The sequence below is a fragment of the Stegostoma tigrinum genome, chromosome 27 (assembly GCF_030684315.1).
Source record: "Stegostoma tigrinum isolate sSteTig4 chromosome 27, sSteTig4.hap1, whole genome shotgun sequence".
In the NCBI taxonomy this organism is placed as follows: domain Eukaryota; kingdom Metazoa; phylum Chordata; class Chondrichthyes; order Orectolobiformes; family Stegostomatidae; genus Stegostoma; species Stegostoma tigrinum.
In genome coordinates this window covers 22,381,315-22,402,841 of record NC_081380.1, presented here as the reverse complement: position 1 = coordinate 22,402,841, position 21,527 = coordinate 22,381,315, and the positions used below count along the sequence as shown (strand labels likewise).

General features: G+C 40.2%; 1 protein-coding gene across 1 annotated transcript in view; it reads right to left on the bottom strand.

Annotated features, from left to right (window-relative positions):
• The window catches only part of dhrs11a (dehydrogenase/reductase 11a), an 80,044-nt gene that overhangs the window by 27,396 nt on the left and 31,121 nt on the right, over positions 1-21,527 (bottom strand). Inside the window, exon 2 of the mRNA XM_059655201.1 lies at positions 19,015-19,224. Coding sequence (XP_059511184.1) covers positions 19,015-19,224 — 210 coding nt within the window. The remainder of the gene's footprint in view (positions 1-19,014; positions 19,225-21,527) is intronic.

The following is a 21,527-nucleotide window of genomic DNA, read 5'->3' as shown; positions in this document are numbered from 1 at the left end:
TCATCCCCCTTGCAGATAATCTTAAAAGTAGAGGTTCTTAGCTAAAATCTGGCATCAATATCAATTTACAGTCATCTAATACAAAAAAACAGTACAGCACAGGAACAGGCCCATACATTTTGATAAACCAGGAAGCTTTATTTAAAAATGGAGTAACAGAAGATGTACTCTAATGCTATAAAAAATAGAATTCTCAGTCACTTGAATCATTACTACTGGTGTTAAAAAGGCAAACAAATGTACCATTTAAATCTTTATTTAATAAAATAAACTTCAGAGAGCTACCTAATAGATTGGTCAGCAGCAGCTTGATAGTGGTTCTTAAGGGCATGATTTTGTTAATTTCATGCCCCAAAAAAACTAAGAAGCAACGTTAAACTTGCATAGAAGCACTGACTTAATCTACAGTAGAGTATCATTAACAGTTCTTGGCCTCCATAATGATGAAATTGTGCAAAATAAGATTTACCAACATGATAGCAAGCTATCGTTATCAGGAAAGATTGAACAGATGGGTTAAAAAAAGACTGACCACAATCTTTAATGCTATTTAAGGATTTGATAGGGTGAATATGGAGATACTTCTACTTGCACAGGAGTTTAAGATTTAGGGGCCATAAACAAGAGTCACTATTGAATCCAAAAGGGGTTTCAAGAAATACCTGTTTATCTGAAATGAGATATAAACGTTGGACTCCTTATAATGGGAGCATTTAAGGTACCCAGCATAAGTGAACTTAAGAGAAGTTCCCCTAAAGGAGGGGTATATAGATAGATGGATTCCAGCTTTCATGTCTAATCATATCAGAACATTTACCATGCTTCTGTGCCTAAATAATATGGAATAATTTGCACACAATATTGTCCAGATGAGATTTCAAAGCTTCGTCACCAAGGCTAATTTGATAGCATTATCACTCAACTTCAATAGGACAATTACCATCAGACAGCTTTTGGCACCTAGTGAGAGAAACTACTTCTACTCATCTTCACAAATCTACCCATTTCATAATTATCTGTCCATGACGACTTGGTGGTAGAAATGACTGCTGCATGTATATTAATAGTCCCAAGCAATTTTGCACGACATTATCAATATGTTAATATTAAAACCCAAAAGCTCAGAACTGGGCATCCATAAGGCACTGTGGTTCCTCAGCAGCAGAATCGTGCAGCATCACAATGTAACCTTATGGTCCAGAATATCCTCACACTTTTATCACTAAAATTGACTTGATCTTTCAAAGCGGTGAATGATGAGCCAAATGTCCTCCTTTCATGCTTTGACTTTCAACAATTACTATCGAGCAAACTGATCAACTCTTGGTTCAGTGATAACTGAGAAGAGCACTAAAGGCAGAAGCAGGCATAACAGAATTTTTTCATTGATTAATTGGTTTAATTTATTGTCATATGTACCAAAATACAGTGAAAAGCTTTATGAGCAAGCAAAGGATGTACGGATCAAAAAGACTTCGGGGCATACAGGTACATTATTTGAGGCTAGAGTCTATTCAGTAGTCTGATAACAACCAGAAAGCAGCAGTTCCTGAATGTGCTTGTGTGTGTGTTCAGGCTTCGGAATCTTCTCTCTTACAGAAGAGGTTGTAGGAGGTCGATACCAAGGTGCAATGGGTCTTTGATGATGTTGGCTGCCTTTTTAAAAAAATTCATTCACAGGATGAGACACATTGCTCGCTAGGCAGCATTTATTGCCTATCCTTAATTGCTCAGGAGGGCAGTTCAGAGTCAACCACATTGCTGAGAATCTGGAGTCACACGTAGACCAGACGAGGTAAGGATGGCATTTTTTTTCTCTAAAGGACATTTGTGAACAGAAACAAACAGGAACTGCAGATGCTGGAGAATCCAAGATAACAAAAGTGTGAAGCTGGATGAACACAGCAGGTGAAGCAACATCTCAGGAGCACAAAAGCTGACATCTAGGCCCGAAACGTCAGCTTTTATGCTCTTGAGATGCTGCTTCGCCTGCAGTGTTCATCCGGCTTCACACTTTGGTTATCTGACATTTGTGAACCAGATGGGCTTTTCCAACAATCAGCAATGGATTCAGAGTCATCATTAGATTCTTAATTCCTGATATTTATAGAATTCAAACTCCACCATCTGTTGTGGTGGGAATCTAACCTGGATCCCCAGAACGTTATCTGGGTCCTGGATTAACAATCTAGTGATAATGCCATTAAGGCCATCACCTCCCCCTTTCCAGAGTAGCAAGCTGTGTGAACAGAGTCCATGGGTGGAAGATTGGCTTCTGTGATGGTTTGCACTGTGCACACAACCTCCTGTTGTTTCTTACAGTCCCGGGTAGAGCAGGTGCCATACTAGGCTGTTTTGCCCCAGACTGTATGCTTTCAATGGAGCTGACATTAGAACACTGATTTTTTTTTTAAACTACAAATTCTTCATGATCTGGGCATGGCTGATTGGACCAGTATTTATTGCCCATCCCCTAACTCCCCTTGGAAAGGTGATGGTAAGCTGATTTCTTGATCCACTGCAGTCTAATTATGCCACAAAAGGAACAAGTTCCAGGATTTTGACCCAAAGACATGGAGAATGGTGACATATTTCCAAGTCAGAACACAGTGATTAATCCGAAGGGGTACTTGCAGATAGTGGTGATTTAACATATCTGCTATCCTGGCCTTTCAAATGGTAACTATCATGGTTGTGCATTTGGAAAGTGCTCTGGAAGGTGCTGTGCGAGGAGCCTTGATGGATTTCTGCAATGCATTTTGTCAATGGTGCACACTGCTTCTGAAAGTCAGTGGTGGAGAGAGAGAAGATGTTTGTGAATTTGGTGCCAATTAAACAGGTTTGTGTGTCTTGGATGGTGTCAAGCTTCGATGTTGTTGGAGCTGCACTCATCCAGGCAAATGGGCAGCATTCTATCACATACCTGACTTGGGCCTTGATGACAGATTGGCTTTGGGTGTCAGCTCCATTAAAAGCATACAGTGGTGAGTTACCTCACTGCAGAATTCGAACTGCACATGTAGCCAATGTATTTATATGGTTAGCCCTGTTGAGTTTCTGGTCAATGGTAATCCCTGGAAGTAATATTGGGAAGATTCAGTGATGGAAACGCAAGTGAATATAAAAGGGACAAAAGGTTATATCCGCTCTTATTGTGTGATGTGAATGATCATCACACAAGTGGCAGTAAATGGTCCTTGCCATTTTTCAGGCCCAGCCAGGATTTGTCCAATTCATTCTGCTTTTAAACACGGACAACACCACAACCACCTTGCTGTGTGTTGGGTTTGAGTCAAGCCAGCAGAGGCTGCCCCTTATTCCCAGTTTTGTCTTGTCAATGCCATACTCTGTCAAATGTGGATTTGATGTCAAGGGCAGTCAGTCTCATCTCATCTTTTCTATGGACAGAGTTGAATTCAAGAATCAAAACTGTAATGAGGTCAGAAGCTGTGTGGCCCTGGCAGAACCTGAACTGGGCATCAATGCTGCTTGATAGTACTATTAACTAAACCATCCATCGCTTTAATGGTGATCAAGAGCTGACTGAAGAAGCTATAGTCAGCCAGATTGTATGCAAAATTAGGACAATCTTTTATCATTGATAGATGCCAGTGTCACAACAGCGCTGGAACAGCTTGGCTAGGGCTTTTGTCAGTTCCAGAGCATGTCTTTAGTACAAACGTTGGATTGTTGTCAGGAGAACATTCTTTGCAGTATCCAGTGCCTCCAACCATTTCTTGATATCTCATGGAGCAGGAATTTATGGATTGGGAGCCTTGATGCAGAGGCCTCTGAAGGAAGCCAAAGTGGATCATCCACTTGACACTTCTGGCCTTACCTCCTAGCAGATGCTGGGCTCTCACATCACAGAGGATGGAAATATTTGTGCAGCTTCCTCATCCCCTAAGTATTTTTTGTTTTTTAAAACTGTTCTCACCATTCATGACCGGATGTTGCAGATCTTCAGAGCTTAGCTCTGAGCTGTTGGTTGTGGTATTGCTTAGTTGATTCTTTTGCTGCTTATGCTGTTTACTGACAAGTCGTTCTGTTTTATATCATCACCAGGTTGACACCTCGCTTTTAAGTATGCCTATTGGTACTTCTGCCATGCTGTCCTACATTCTTCATTGAACCAGGGTTGATCCCCTGGCCTGATCGTAATGGTAAAGTGAGAGATATATCTGGTTATGAGAATGTGTTGGAATCTGAGGTGCTCAAACTGTACAAAGTCTCATTTGGCAAGGCAATACTGCCACACAACACATTCCAATAGTCTCCATGTGAAGGCAGGACTGTGTCTCCAGAAAGACCGTACATTGCATCAGTCATACTGATGCATGCACGGACAGCTCCATCTCCATAGTCAGAATGGTGAGTATGAGGTCAAGAATATTTGCTCTCTTATTGATTCTTTGACCAGCTACCAGGGATCTGGTCTATCTGCTATGTCTTTTAAGGATTCAACCAGAAAAATAGGTAACGTTGCTTCCAAGCTACTCTTGGTGGTGGATATGGATATCCTCCATACGGTGCTCACATGGAGAAATACTGATTCATCAGGTGACGGTGTTTTTTTTCCTGGGGGTTGGGGCTGTTATGTGGTAATCAGATGTTTCCTTGCACATGTTTGATCTGGTGCCATTAAGGCCTTTTAGAACAACTCCTTCCCCATTGTGCTGCAGCATCTGTCCTGCTGGTGGGACAGGATATAATTCGGGATGGTGATGTTTGGAACATTGTAAGCTGTGATTCTAGGAGTATGGCTACGTCAGACTGAGACCTTACCAGTCGGAGAAATCTTTCCCCGATTTTGGCACTAGCCCTCAGATGTTAGGAAGGAGGACTTTGCAGGGTCAAGGGGGCTGTCTTTGTTGTTGCTGTTGTCCTTCCTAATGCCTAAGTCAATGCTATGTGGCCCAAATAGCCATGAATGTCAATCACTACACAATAGATATTGGTGAGAGATCGTGTAACCATTGGATCAGGATTGTGAGGTGGACAAAGCCCTGATGCTTTGCCACATGCAGCAGAGAGTTGTGATGGTGGCTCTGGAAATGTTCTCTAATTCCAGAGGTCACTGAATATTAGCATAAATGAAATAGACAAATCTAGAGCATTTGCAATGAATGGCAACAACAGTGAACAGCTCTTCACAGCTTCCCCTGAATTTGTATCATCACTGATGCCAGTCTTTAGCTAATTCAAGCTAGTCCACATGAGGAAACAGTAAGGTAGACTGCCTATGGGTTCTCAAGGCCCCAAGCTCCTATCTAAGCAATCCCATGTAGATAGTATTATCAACCAGTATGGAAATTAGTCAGGTACTTTCTGTTGACAAGCATCAATTGCAACTTTAACTGCCTTTCATTATTTCATTAGCTTTTTGTAATTAAAAAGGCAGAAGTGTTATCCAGTGGCACTTAGCCATGAATAGCCAGTTCAGTTTGTTTAATCAAGCCTTGGTTTAAACAAGAGCTACATTTGAAGATAATTTGTCATTGAAAAAAATAATGTATTATAGTGCTGGCAGCAGAAAAATCATAATAAAAACAAAAAGTTAGCTTTGTTTAATGAAAGGAAAAAAATCAGGTTTGCCAAATTTATTGGCATTTTTTGAGAATTAACAAGCAGAATGGATGAAAGAGGAGCCAGTAGATGTACAGCATTTTTATTTCCAAAAAGGCATTTGATACTGTTTCCACATTAAAAAGTTTGAAACACAGGATAGTAGCATTTGACAGTCTGTTAGCATGGATAGAGGATAATGTCATAGGAAACAGAGAATCAGAATAAATAAAACATTTTCCAGTTGGCAAACTAACTGGGGGAGTGCAACAGGTATCAGCTGAAAGGCCTCAACTAATGACAATATAACTTGATGACTTGAAGTGCTCGAGTATACTGCAGTCAAATTTGCTGATGACGCAAAAATAAATCAAACTAACCTTTAGGTGATACAGAAGTCTACAAAGGGAATGATTAAACCATCATGCAATCATTCCTCTATGTCCACAAAGGTTCTGTTCCTGAAAATCCCAGTGAATGATGAAATTCACAAGTGAAAAACAGGCTAAAAATTTTGCCCGCAGATGTTGAATTTTGTTACTTATGTTTTGGCACGGATAGGCGAATTCATGATTCATGATTTCATGGATGGAGGATTTAATGTAAATTAGTTTTTTTTGAGAAAATCAATTCACAGGATGCATACATAACTGGGTAAGCCCGCATTCTTGTCCATCCCAGAGGGCAACTGAGAGTCAACCACATTGCTGTGGATCTGGAATCACACATAAGCCAGACCAGATAAGGATAAAAGTTTCTTTCCCTAAAGGAAGTGAGTGAATTAGATGGTATTTTCTTGACCATCGACAATGGATTCATCGTCATCTTTACACTTTAATTCCAGATTTCAAATTCCATCAACTGCCAAGGTAGGTTTCAAACCCAGGTCTCCAGAACATTACCTGGGTCTCCAGGAATATCGTATCTCTCAAACTTGCTTGATACTTTGAGGAAGTTACCAAAAATATTGACGAGGGCAGAGCAGTAAATGTTGCTTATGTGGACTTTAGTCTATCACATGGAACCTTGCTTTACCAATTAATAAAGTTAGGTCACATGGGATTCAGGGCAAGCTTGCCAATAAAGATACATAATTGACCTAACGGCAGGAGACAACATCTGTGAATGGTTGCTTTTCGGACTGGAGGTCTCTGACCAGCTGTGTTCCACAGGGAGCAGTTCTAGGTCCTTTTTTGTTTGTCATTTATATAACATAATTTGGACAAGAATATAGAAGCCATGGTTACTAAGTTTACAGAAGACACCAAAATTGGTGGCATAGTAAGACAGTGAAGAAGGTTTTCTAAGATTACAAAGATTTCTTCAACAAATGGGTCAATGAGCTGAAAAGGGGCAGATGGAGTTCAAACTGGATAAATGCAAGGTATTGCATTTTGGTAGAACAAACAAGGATAGGGCTTTTACAATTAATGGTAGGTCTTGGGTAGGGGTGTAAAACAGAGTAACCTAGGGTGTAAGTACATAATTCTTTGAAGTTTGTGTCGCCTATAGTTAAAAAGGCACTTATCTTCATTGCTCAGTCCTTTGAGTATAGGAGTTGGGAAGTCATGTTGAGCTTGTACAGGGCACTGATGAGGCTTCTTCTGGAATATTGTGTCCCGCACCAGTTACCAAGTTATAGAAAGGATATTATTAAACTGCAGAGGGTCCAGTAGTGATTTACCAGGATGTTGACAGGCATAGTAGGTTTGAGTTATAAAGAATGGCTGGACAGGCTGAGAATTTTTTCACTAGAGCTTGGTTTTTTTTTGGGGGGGGCAAGGTTACTTTAAAGAAGTTTATACAATAAGGAAGGGTATAAATAGATAGAGTCAATGGTAGTTGTTTTTTCTCCCCCCTAGGATGGTGGATTTGAAGACCTGGGCGCACAGTAAGATAGGCTGAGAAAAATTTTAAAAAGACACGAGGGGCAAGTTTATTACGAAGGGGGCGTGTGGAATGAACTTGCTGAGTAAATGGAGGATATGGGTACAATTACAGCATTTAAAAAGACATTTGGATAAGTACATGAATAGGAAAATGTTTGAAGGGACGTGGGCCAGGAGTCTGTTGGGACTAGTTTAGTTTGGGATTGCGTTTGGCATGGGCTGGTTGGACCAAAGGGTCTGTTACAGTGCTATATGACTATGATGCTTATGAGTAGGCTAGCAATAATACTACTAGGTCATCACTTCCCCTCACCTCATTGCTCATTTTACATCTTTGTTCTTTCCAAATGGCACACTTTCATTACACTCTTAAACGACAGCACCAAACATCTGCTGTATAAATTCACAATTTTGCTTAATCTGTCAGGTCAGTTGGTGCTTACTGACCAGGAATTAAATCCAAAAAAACTTTTGATCTGTTCTCACTATATTAATCCCAGTGAAAGATTCAAGCTTCAGCTTTCTGCTAAATACTTTCAGATCACAAAATATGGTTTTTCAGAATTCATACTTTGTTCCTTTGTAATTTTTATCCTACTATTTTCATGCTTCTGGATTTTGACAAGAGGTGAACATAAAAAGTGTTGAAGAACGGCTAAAGGTCAGTTAACAAATAGGTTACAAGTTATAAAGGGGAAATGTCCATCTAATGAATTATTACATTACACTGTTAAGAACTTGAGTACTGCTGACAAAATATTTTGTCAAAGCTTTTTGTCTTGTACGCAACAGGACAATTTGCAAGAACGCCAATTCAAAGGGAAAACTAACATTAACAGTGCTGATTGGTTGAGGCTGCATCAGGGAAAATGTATAAATTAATGAAAATTGATAGTTTAAAAACCAAGATTTACTCTGGCCAATTTAAGTGTACTTTGTTCATGTAACAATTTTTCTGCTGGTGTTTCATGTTGTATTAATTAAAACTGATGCATGTATACTGCATGGAAGCGGACTGTGTCAAACACTGCTTGCTGAAATGTGTTAAATTTCACCTTAAATTGGGAGTACTGCCTCTAACCCAATAGTCAGAAATTAAATATAGTGGTTTCCAGGTATGACAAAAATCAAAAACACAGAACATTTAATTCAGCATTTCTTTTAAAACCATAAAATCTTCTACCCTTCATTTCTCCTTAAGCAATATCTTATAGTGTAGCTGTTCAGTTGATCGTTAAACAATTGAGTATGCAACACTAAAAAATTGCTGTGTAGATATTTAAAAAGCTAGCTCAAATCATCATTCGTAGCTTGCAGAACCTTTGAGCAAAAAAGAAACCATTAGCAAGTGTTCAGGAAGGGTTCAACAGGTTCAGAACAGGGGAAGAATCCTATTGTTAATGCATACTCAATTTCACTTAAAACAGAATAATACTCCATGCATAAAATATTTTATTCAGTACGTTGGACTAAACGATACAGATCAAGGGAAAAATGAGTGTCTAAGAGGAAATGCTACAAAACTTCAGTAGTTCATTTTCTGTTTTACATTTATGCTATACCTACCTGATTTTCAGTAGCATGATACTTCTACAGGCCTTACTTTTCAATTGCCAACTATTCACATAACAAGTTACGAATTACAAAGTAAAACAAGAACTATCTGTAACAACACTTCAACTTCTGATTCTTCAGTTTAAAGTCAAATGATACTCTCTGCAATCCAAAAGTTGTCTAAATCCTCCCCTCTTTTCCGTGTCACCTCAGTTGTTTTTAAGGATATTTCCCCCAACAGCCACCAGAATAGCCTTCAGAATAATCAAGCTTTCTCAACTTTGTCTTGCCATTAAATTCAGTCACACCTGGAACAGGGCATGATTGACGCAGCGCAATCCTCCTTTGTCAAAATCTAACTCATACACAACTCATGACATCTACACCAATTCACTTAGCATATAGACTTTAAGGCTTGTGACACTGGGGAAGCAACAAAGAAGATACACTGCAAACTGTAGTTACGGTCCTGCACAGAGGCCACAGTGCCATCTTTCACTCAGTTGAAGCACACTTGAATTTGACAGCTCTATTAACAACCGAGCAAATCGCTCCAGGCTGACGCCGCTAACTTCAAGGCTTGAAGAGGCACCCTACAGCATCTGCCTTACCTGCCAAGGCTAGTTTACCACAACAGACAGCAATCCCATTACAGAAGCCAAACAGCAAGGGCAAAGAGGAAGTTCACACCACTTAATATCAACACAAAATATCCGAACATTCATGGACTATGCAAAGCTGATAGACCAGAAAAACAACTTGTTAGAGAGACTTCTCTAGCCGACAAAGGCAAATTACATAGATTGGGTGAAGGGTCATCAAGCTAAATAAGCTAACTCACGGTGTCTCCACTGCAGAGTTTTCACTAACATGCTGTTTTATTACAGAAACTGGATGCACCTTTAGGAGTGGTTGCAGTAGCAAGGAGCTGAAGAGTTTGGTAACAAGTCTAGCCACATCTCCAACACTTACATGCCACTCACTCACAGAAAACAAACTACCAATTTATAACAGCAAGGAGAACAGTCAAGCCACTGTAAATGATCATGCATCCACAATGACAAATTCAAAAGATGTGAAATATATATTTTTACAATAAGTAGAATCTAGAATGGTATGTAATACCTAAATCAGGCAAATATATCATCTTCAGTGATTTTAATGCTAGATACTACCAGACGTGCAAAGCAATTATAGAAAGAAACTAATTGGCAACCACAAGATCAATGGCCTTCTACTGCTGAAGATGTGTACAGTGTATGACCTCTTCCTTACAAACATGGTATGCAGTCTGACAATCCCAAACAAGTTATTCTGGGTCCATCTAAACAGTTGTTATTTTCAGAGGGAAGCATGGGTAAGATGCCAGAGTGATCAAAGCCAATTATACCAAGGTAACCGTACAACGGCATACTAGCTCATGTTCATAAAATCTTCTGCTGTCTTCTCAGATTCAAATGGAGCAAAGTAAGGTGATGTGCTGGTTCCTACCATTTCAGCAGGATGTTATCTGTCATGTTTTCTGCAGCATTCTGCCTTACTGAGAGTGGCACATTAAATAGCTCATGGATGGCAAAATCATGACTTGAAGGAAATGCAGGTTAAAATCAATATACACAAAGTGGTGATTCATGACTTTCTTCTTGCTAATGACTGCATCTTGAATACATGTCCAGAACAAGATACAATTGTCACTTTTCATCTGCATGTGATAATTTTGAATTCAGAGAGTCACGTGAAAGAAATCAAATAGCAACCAGCTTCAAAAAAAAAAGCACATGAAACCAACTATCACAGTCCACGATCAAAACCTTGAAGGAGTTGAAAAGTTTACCAATCTAGCTAGCACCTCTGCAGAACAGTTCACATTGACAGTAAAAAGTTAAAAAAATAGTCAAGGCCAGTCTGCCTTTGGCAAGACGTGATAATTACATAGGAGCAAGGAGAAAGGAGTCCCTCAACTAAAGGAAGAGCATACAGAATAATTGTTCTTCCCACTTTCTTATATCTTTGAGATGTGGGTATTTTATTCCAAATGATCCTCGATATGATTTACTTGTGGAGACAATTCAACAGCCAATGGCAAGACAAAGTTCTTAATACTGAAATTCTCTCCCTAACCACCAGCATCCAGACTTGGCCGAAAATAACTCAATTAAATGGGCAGGACAGTGTGCCAAGATTAAAAGAGGTGAAAGGCCACAAAAAATATTAAAGACACAGTGGAAAAAAATCTCTCAAAAGTGTTTCAACTTAAGTCATGACAAATATCACCAAATATCCAACATAATAGCCTATGGTGAACTCTTACACAAGGGCTCACATGAGCACTCTAATCTTTTCTTGGGTCTCTGTACTAACAATATTCACCTGAGTTTTTGATTTAAATTTCCTGCGATCAGCTGTTCTGAAACGCAATTACATCTACAAGTTTCAGAATTACATTTACACATTCCAGGATTGAGACTCTGCCCAATATCTAAAAAATGACTTCACAACAGTGAAGAAATAATTAAGCTTTCAAATTCAACAACAATCCTAACAAGTATACCTCAAGATATAGATACACTTAAAACCTTCTCAACAATTGTGAGTGTCAAAGTCAGTAGAAGCAAATTGCCACATCATAAGTTACTAATTAAAATAGGGATCTGTGGAACTGGGAAGTTCTTCATGGATTAGAAAACATGACTAGTGAAGATAAACAACAGTCAATTTTGGAACAGCTGTATATTTGGAAATGGCCCATAAGTTAATACAGAGATCTGTGCAAGTGTTATGATCTTGGATGAAAGAGGATCATTATAATCAGATCCCTGGGTGATCAGAGAATTGTCCCACAATTCAATGATGCAATTTAATATGGACAAATTCAGTGGCAACGCATGCAATAAAGCCAACACCAAGGATGTGCATGTTGTGACGGGTCAGAAAACACTATGAAAGAGCATATGGATGAAGGCATTTAACACAGTAGTCTTTGAAGATTCATAATCATGAAAGGTTGCACCAAACTAAAACATAGTATTGAGATATATTACATAAACCAAAAAGTACTGCATTAGTTGGATCAAATCTAAGGTGCTGTAACCAGTTTTTGATCCCTCACACAGTGAGAGACTTTTGTTGCCATGATAAGCTTACACAATTTCGTTAAACTTCAGAAATGTACGGACTTAAAAATTGGATGAATATCTTTAAAATAATTAAACCAATAGATTCTACCCAAATGAACAGGCCATTTGAACCAAAAATGAGAAGGATAACCATTCAAAATGTGATAAACGTAGAACAAGGTTATATGTCTGAGATTGTTTATTTTTGCAGTAGGTCAACCACCTCTGGAACAATTTACCAGCTACTACAGCAGGGAAGGATGTACTGCAAAGATCAAAAGACAGCAATTATGGTTAAAACATGGTTTAGAAAAGATTGTTAGTATTAAGCTGCGTATCCTGGGGCATATTTGCTTGCCTCTGGCAAATGCAGTAAAATTGTGCAGATATATTTGCTTCTTTTGAAAGCAACTAATGCTTTTCATCTAAAGATTTTGCCTGCCAAAGAGATTATGTAGCCCCTGGTGGGTGGGTGCGAGTTATGGGATTGGAATCATGATGCACAATGCAATACAAACAAAGCCTGACAGGACAGTTGGTCATTAACCATCTACCATTTTTGTACATTAACATTCATATATGAAGGACACTCATACAAGATATAATGCTAATGAACAATTAATGGACAACTGATAAATGGCCAATTTAATATCATTTGTGTATTCACTGGAATCTGGACTGTTTTCATCTGGATGATCCCCATTGATACACATTAAAAAAATCAAGTTGTTGACAAGTTGGTGAACAAATTCAATCCCAAGATTTACAATTATTAAATTTTGGTAAATTACAACTTCCTCCAGCTTGTTTGATAAATATTACATCTTACATATAATTACATATTTTAGCTACAATATGTATATTTCTGATTTCTTGCAGGATAATATTTAATTACCTAGGGATCCCAAAGGTTGATTCAGATCTCAGAAGTGATTATTAATAAATCCCAAGTTATAAGAACCTATGAAATTATTACAGAACATCTTGAAACACTGACTTAGTAAGAAGCCCACTCCCATATATAAATTCTTAACACAGTTGACTTGTATTTTCACCAAGTTATTTTCCATCACAGAGTTTATATATTTTAAATGCGAGGGACAAGTTTTTAGGTCTGTGCATTCCAGAGCCAGGAAGAGTGCTGGCAATTCCAGACATACAGTTTGCAATGAGACAGGATTATTGACTGCATAGTAAATAAGCCTTTGGTAGCAATGATCATAAGTGACTGAATTTAGCATTTGGTTGTAAAATGAGACTCTAAACCTTAAAGGTAACTACAATGGTATGAAAACAGCTGGCTAAAGGTAGGGCAGTAGCAGTACAAAGACACATTTCAGGAGTTGCTTCATAATGTCATTAAAGACACATTCTAGTGAGTCAAGATGACTAGACAGATTTACCACTGTGACTAAAAAATAAACAAGGAATTGACAGAATTTAAACATAGTGTATGTCTTCACTTTGGAAGGCAAATTCTTGTAAGGATTTAATAAGTACTTCTGCGACTAGGTAGGATCATTAAAATAATTACAATCACAGGGAAAAGGACAAGAAAATTATTCAAACTAAAGGCTGACAATTCCCTGTGCCTTGTTGACCTTCATCCTAGGGTTAGTGTAATTGATTGTAATTTTCCAAAATTCAACAGGTTCTTAAAAGGTCTGATCAGATTCAAAATGAGAAATGTAACCCCTCCCTCATGAAACGGGTGGGACAGAAACAGAAGACTACTAGTCAGTTAGCCTAACATCTGTCAAATGGATAATAGTGGAAGATAACTCCAAAAAGAGACTGCACTGCGGCTGAAACACAGACAGATGATCCCACACAACAGCAAAAAAACTGAGATAATAAAATGTGAGGCTGGATGAACACAGCAGGCCAAGCAGCATCTCAGGAGCACAAAAGCTGACGTTTCGGGCCTAGACCCTTCATCAGAGAGGGGGATGGGGGGAGGGAACTGGAATAAATAGGGAGAGAGGGGGAGGCGGACCGAAGATGGAGAGTAAAGAAGATAGGTGGAGAGGGTGTAGGTGGGGAGGTAGGGAGGGGATAGGTCAGTCCAGGGAAGACGGACAGGTCAAGGAGGTGGGATGAGGTTAGTAGGTAGCTGGGGGTGCGGCTTGGGGTGGGAGGAAGGGATGGGAGAGAGGAAGAACCGGTTAGGGAGGCAGAGACAGGTTGGACTGGTTTTGGGATGCAGTGGGTGGGGGGGAAGAGCTGGGCTGGTTGTGTGGTGCAGTGGGGGGAGGGGATGAACTGGGCTGGTTTAGGGATGCAGTGGGGGAAGGGGAGATTTTGAAACTGGTGAAGTCCACATTGATACCATATGGCTGCAGGGTTCCCAGGCGGAATATGAGTTGCTGTTCCTGCAACCTTCGGGTGGCATCATTGTGGCAGTGCAGGAGGCCCATGATGGACATGTCATCAAGAGAATGGGAGGGGGAGTGGAAATGGTTTGCGACTGGGAGGTGCAGTTGTTTGTTGCGAACTGAGACCTCTGCATCTGCCAATGTGGTATACTGCATCCACTGTACCCGGTGCGGCTTCCTCTACATTGGGGAAACCAAGCGGAGGCTTGGGGGCCGCTTTGCAGAACACCTCCGCTCAGTTCGCAACAAACAACTGCACCTCCCAGTCGCAAACCATTTCCACTCCCCCTCCCATTCTCTTGATGACATGTCCATCATGGGCCTCCTGCACTGCCACAATGATGCCACCCGAAGGTTGCAGGAACAGCAACTCATATTCCGCCTGGGAACCCTGCAGCCATATGGTATCAATGTGGACTTCACCAGTTTCAAAATCTCCCCTTCCCCCACTGCATCCCTAAACCAGCCCAGTTCATCCCCTCCCCCCACTGCACCACACAACCAGCCCAGCTCTTCCCCCCCACCCACTGCATCCCAAAACCAGTCCAACCTGTCTCTGCCTCCCTAACCGGTTCTTCCTCTCACCCATCCCTTCCTCCCACCCCAAGCCGCACCCCCAGCTACCTACTAACCTCATCCCACCTCCTTGACCTGTCCGTCTTCCCTGGACTGACCTATCCCCTCCCTACCTCCCCACCTACACCCTCTCCACCTATCTTCTTTACTCTCCATCTTCGGTCCGCCTCCCCCTCTCTCCCTATTTATTCCAGTTCCCGCCCCCCATCCCCCTCTCTGAAGAAGGGTCTAGGCCCGAAACGTCAGCTTTTGTGCTCCTGAGATGCTGCTTGGCCTGCTGTGTTCATCCAGCCTCACATTTTATTATCTTGGAATCTCCAGCATCTTCAGTTCCCATTATCTCTGATACTAGCAAAAAAACTGAACTGAGCAAAGGGTGTGGTTGGGGGCGGGGGGGGAAGCGGGCAGAAAGCATGTCAGACTGGTTGGGATCAAGGGAGTCAGCAGCTATAAGACCATCACACGAAAATCAAATTTACAGTACATTCATCTGCATATCAGACTTTCACAGTACATCAATGACCAGATAAAGGGACAGCATCTATTACTGCTAAATTTGATGATGACAAGAAATAGGAAAGTAAGTTGCGACAAAGACACAAGGAATCTGCAAAACGTAATTAGATAAGATAAATGCACGGACAAAAACTGCCAGGTAGCATGTAGTGTTGCAAGTGCATGGTCTTGCTCACTCTGGCAGGAAGAATAAAAGGCAATATATTATTTCAAGTGAAGAGAGGTTGCAGAATTCTATGGTACAGAAGGATCAGGAAGTTCTGAAGATGACTCACAAGAAGTTAGTATGCATTTACTACAAGTCATGAGGAGGACAACCGGCAGGTTGTCACTTATTGCAAGGGGTATGCAAGGTAAAAGAAAAGGTGCTTTGCTATGGTTGTTTCAGAGCATTGGTAAGATCCCTAGAATATGGGTACAGTTTTGGTTTCCTTACTTAAGGTTACAATTGTATTAAAAGCAGTTCTCCAAAGTTACACTAGACTAATTCATTGAATCAAGGGGTTGTTTTGAGAAAAGAACAAGTCTATATCCATTAGAGTTTAGAAGAATGAGAGTCTCTCTCATTTAAAAAGGTGAGATGCTGAAGGGGCTTCACAGGGTGGATAAAGGGGAGAGGTTTCCCCTTTTGGGGGAAAGAAACTATAATAGGGGACACAATTTAAAAACAGAATGCACTTAATGTCAACACAACCAGGTAGAGTAATGAGCTTGCACACGCAGAAACTCAACGTTGCAGAACTATGCCACTGTCCAGCAACACAGTGGCAGCTGCCTGTCACCTCTCAGCAGGCGTGCACCTGCTAACCTAACAGAAAATAACACTTATTTCAGATGTTCCCACAAAACAAACTTTCAGGACGTACTAAAAATCCACATACCAGTATACTTAGATTGGATGGAGCATGATTGGGAAGTGCATAGAAATCCAAAACATGCTGCTTGCTACCTTTTTAAAAAAACAAATAGTATTTTGGTTTTTGGCTGGTGTTGACACAAAGGCTAGTTCTGCAGAGTGGGCTGTTGACTGTTAGGTGCGTGTATGGAAGGTTAATTCATTTCACACTAACATTATGATACCAACCTCATTTTCAGGCTGTGGCATTCCAAGTACTTTTGCAGCTGAACAATACCATGGAGCAGCTGGGCATGCTCGAACACTCAGCAGCCACTTTTATTTTTAATAGCATGTGTACCCAACATATAAGTGATTTCCTACTTAACAAAAATGAGGAGAAATTCTTCTCTTCCAGAGGATCACTGCTATATAGAATTCTTTTCCCCAGAAAGCAGCAGAAACAAAGAAGAGATAATGGGAACTGCAGATGCTGGAGATTCCAAGATAATAAAATGTGAGGCTGGATGAACACAGCAGGCCAAGCAGCATCTCAGGAGCACAAAAGCTGACGTTTCGGGCCTAGACCCTTCATCAGAAACAAATAAGAGTTTCTTTAATTCTTTAAACAGAAAAGAGTCAAAGTGAGTGTTGGTTCTATAGAAAGCGAGTCAGAATTAATAACAAAAAATACAAATCATCAGAGAAGTGGTACAGAGAAAACTGTTGGAGTTGTGAGTTGATAAGTACCCAGGTGTTGACAGAGTTAATCCTATAGTCTTAAAAGAAGTGGCTACTGAGATACTTTACGCAATGCTCTTAATTTTCCAAAGTTTGAAATTCGCATTAGGTTGAAAGACAAGGAATGCAATTTGTTTATTCAAAAAAGGGAATGCAGTCAGAAAGTAGAAACCTACAGATCAGTTGGCTTTAACATCTATCAGAAGGAGAATATTAGAAGCTATTCAAGCGAGAGCAGGATATTTTGATAGGTTCAAGGTAAACAATAGTTAACATGGTTTAAAGAAGGGGAAATCATATTTAACCAATCATATGAGTTCTTTGAGGGAGTAACACATGTTATGGTGAAAGCAAAACAGGATGTCTTCTACTTTAATTTCCAGAAAGCATGTTATAAAGGGCCACAAAGATTATTGCATTAAAGTCATGGTGTAGTGAGCACCATACTGGCATGGATTAAAGATTGCCTAGTTAATAGGTAGCAGAGCATAGATATAAATGGGTCTCAGATTGGCAAGATATTAAGAGTTATGACTCCAGGATCAGTGCTAGGGCCTCACTTGTTTATAATTTATGTAATGTCTTGGATGAAATGATGAAAAGCATGATTACCAAATTTGCTGAAAACACAAAGACAAGTGGGAAAGCAAAACATGAGGGAGATAAAATGAAGGTACAAAGGGATGGAATTAGGTTAAAGTAAGTGGGTAAAGATCTGGCAAATGGCATGCAATGTGGGAAATATGAAATTGTCTATTTTGGCATGTAAAATTAAAGGGTACGTGCAGAGCACCGGGATGCTACAGGGTCTGGTTTGCCTTTATTTGTCATGAATGGCAAAAGGATAGTATGCAGATTTGGAAAATAACTAAGAAAGCTAAACAATGTGTCATCATTTAATGGGAGAGGGATGGAATATAAAAATAGGGAGGTTAAGTTTCAGTAATACAGTGAATAATGAAACCACATCTTTAGTATATGTACACTACTGGACTTCCAAAATGTGTTGGAAGGCATTCAAAGAAGGTTCACCAGGTTAATAGCTGGTATGAGCAGGTTGCCTCATGAAAAATAGTCAGTCAGGCGAGGGTTGTATCTAATGGAGTTCAGAAGAGTAAGAGGTGACTTGAATGAAACAAGATTCCGAGGGATCCTGGCAGGGTAGATGGGGAGATGATGTTTCCTCTAACGGAATAATCATGGACTGGATGTCACCATTTAAAAATTCAGGGGCTGCTGAATAAACACACAGATGAGACAAAATTTTCGCTCCAAGTGTCACAAGCTTTTAGAACTCTCTGAAAAGGAGTTGGAAGCAGAGTTTTGAATATTTTTAAGCAGAGGCGGCTAGTTAATTAAGTAAGGGATTTAAAGATTGAGGCAGGAGGATAGGGATTGAAGGTTACAAATCGGATCAGCCATGATCAGACTGATAGGCAGAACAGGCTCAAGGGACTAAATTGCATGCCCCTGCTCCTTGTATGCTCAACTGTTTAGATGGCCAGATTGGATTAATTTCCAACAAACAAGGGAATCAAATGTTGAGTGTAGACAGAAAAACAGCTGAGGCCACAACTAAATCAACTATGGTCTTATCAAACTGGGGTGCAAGACACAGAAGCTGAATAACCTACTTCTGCTGGGATACTCATGAATTCATCTGATGCTTTATATTAAAATAATAGATATGTGAAAAGCAAGGAGATGATGGTGACTGTCAATACTACAAGACCATCCTAAATAGGGATCACAGGCAAAAAAGGATTTTACAAGCACAGGGCACTGGAGACAACTTTTCAATGCCAATCAGAATCATTCTACCATCCCTCTCACTGATCAAGACTCACATTAATCATGTTCCTCCAAAGGTCTGTCTTTCCCGACAACAATGGTTCAGGATGGGCCAGGCCTGCATTGTTGATGCACACATCCACACCTTGGTACTGTGATTTGATGGCAGAAAACATGGAAAGGATTTCCTCCTCATTGGTTAGGTCACATTTGTGTGCAACCAAGGTACCGGCATAGTCAGCACTCTTGCATTCAGCAGCTAGTTTCTGCAAGAAAAAAAAGTAAATAGTTAAGAATGATCCATCATAGAAACAGAAAATAGGAGCGGGAATTGGTTATGTGGCCCTTTGAGTATCCCCTGCCATTCATTAGGATCATGGCTGATCACCCAACTCAATATTCTATTCCTTCTTTTCCCCCATATCCTTAGTTCCCTTTAGGCTCAAATGCTATATCCAACTCCTTCTTGAAATGTTTTGGTCTCTACTACTTTCTGACGAGAGTAAATTCCACAGACTTACCACTGCCTGCATGAAGAAATTTCTCATCTCAGTCCTTAAGATACTAGGTATCTCTAGATTGTGACCTCTGGTTCTAGGCCCTCTCACTGTTGGGAAAATCCTTTCTGCACCTACCCTGTCTGAACCACTGAGCAGAGAGATCTTGGTGTCCATGTACACAGATCCTTGAAAGTTGCCACCCAGGTTGACAGGGCTGTTAAGGCGGCATACAGTGCTTTAGCTTTCATTAATAGAGGAATCGAGTTCCGGAACCAAGAGGTTATGGTGAAGCTGTACAAAACTCTGGTGCGGCCGCTCTTGGGAGTATTGCGTACAGCTCTGGTAACCGCATTATAAGAAGGATGTGGAAGCTTTGGAAAGGGTGCAGAGATTTACTAGGATGTTGCCTGGTATGGAGGGAAGGTCTTACGAGGACAGGCTGAGGGACTTGAGGCTGTTTTCATTAAAGAGAAGAAGGTTGAGAGGTGACTTAATTGAAACATATAAAATAATCAGAGGGTTAGGTAAGGTGGATAGGGAGAGCCTTTTTCCTAGGATGGTGATGGCGAGCACGAGGGGGCATAGCTTTAAATTGAGAAGTGAAAGATATAGGACAGATGTCAGAGGTAGTTTCTTTACTCAGAGAATAGTAAGGTAATAGAACACTTTGCCTGCAATGGCAGTAGATTCGCCAACTTTAGGTACATTTAAGTCGTCATTGGATAAGCATATGGACGTACATGGAATAGTGTAGGTTAGATAGGCTTGAGATTAGTATGACAGGTCGGCACAACATGGAGGGCCAAAGGGCCTGTACTGTTCTGTAATGTTCTATTAGATGAAAAGGTTTTAAAATCTTTTAGAAAAAAAAAATCTGGGAGAAGCTTCTGCCAAACTGCATGCAAGCACTTCCAAAATTGAAGAACACTGTCCTAATTCCCTTCAGTAGCTGCAGAATCTAATGTGTAAATTTCATGACTCTTTTGACATTTGGATTTAATTTTTTTAAAATTTGAACAATACCAGCGTGTTCTCTGTTGGGTTTCTCTAAGAGTATTTCTCATGCAAGCGCAGATTCATATAACCTGCACCCCCATTCCCCTTCCACTCCAGATAATGGCGAGCTTACTGTGTTTTAATTTCTCATTTTGTTCTTCCCATCATTCCCATCGTCACTTGCCTATTCTACACTTTAAATTAGTGTTGCACCTGGTACTGACGTGCAGTTTCCTCACAGGACTTTATTGTTTAATGCAATTGACAAATGTAAACCTATAGTTAACCAAATTTGCTGTTTTGGAAAGAAATGACTTAATGATCAACATTTAATTTCACTGAAGTAGCAGCAGGTAGGGCACAAAAGGTGACATTCCAAGAAAAATAGGGAGGTCTTGCTAACTGATACAAGCACTAGACAGACTCCACCAGGAACACGAATCAGTTATGGTCCCAATACCTAAAGAAATATACAGCAGCATTGGTTCACTAGGTTGATTCTAGGTTTGGAGACATTTTAATCAGAAGAGATTGAATAAGTTGGACTTGTACTCATTTGGAATTTAAAAGAATGGGAGGAAATCTTACTGAAATATAAAAGATTTGTAGGGGGTTTGATGACTGTAGATGCAGAGGGCTTTTTTTTTTAAAGAACTCTTGTGTGACAGTCCTGGACCAGAAAGTCAAAGTAAAGGGTCACCTACTTGATGCAGGAATAAGGAAGAAATTACTCTCTCAGATGAGTAGTGAATCTCTGCAATGCTTTGCCAAAGACTGTAGAGATGCTGAATTGCTAAGTATTTGCAATAAGACGACAGACCAATTTTTAAATTGCTAAGGGAATCAAGGGCTGCGCTGGATACAACAGGGAAATGGAGGTGTGGTTTATTAGATTTGCCACAATCTCAATGAATGGTGCAGCAGAATCGATGAGCCAAATGGCTTACTTCTGCTCCCAAGTCTTATGATCTTACTCAAACAAAGCTAAAGAAATCTATAATTACAATTTGTTTGTTGTTGGACCAAAGAGGGACAGAAACATCCAGAATACCACTCCTCATCACCACAGTGAA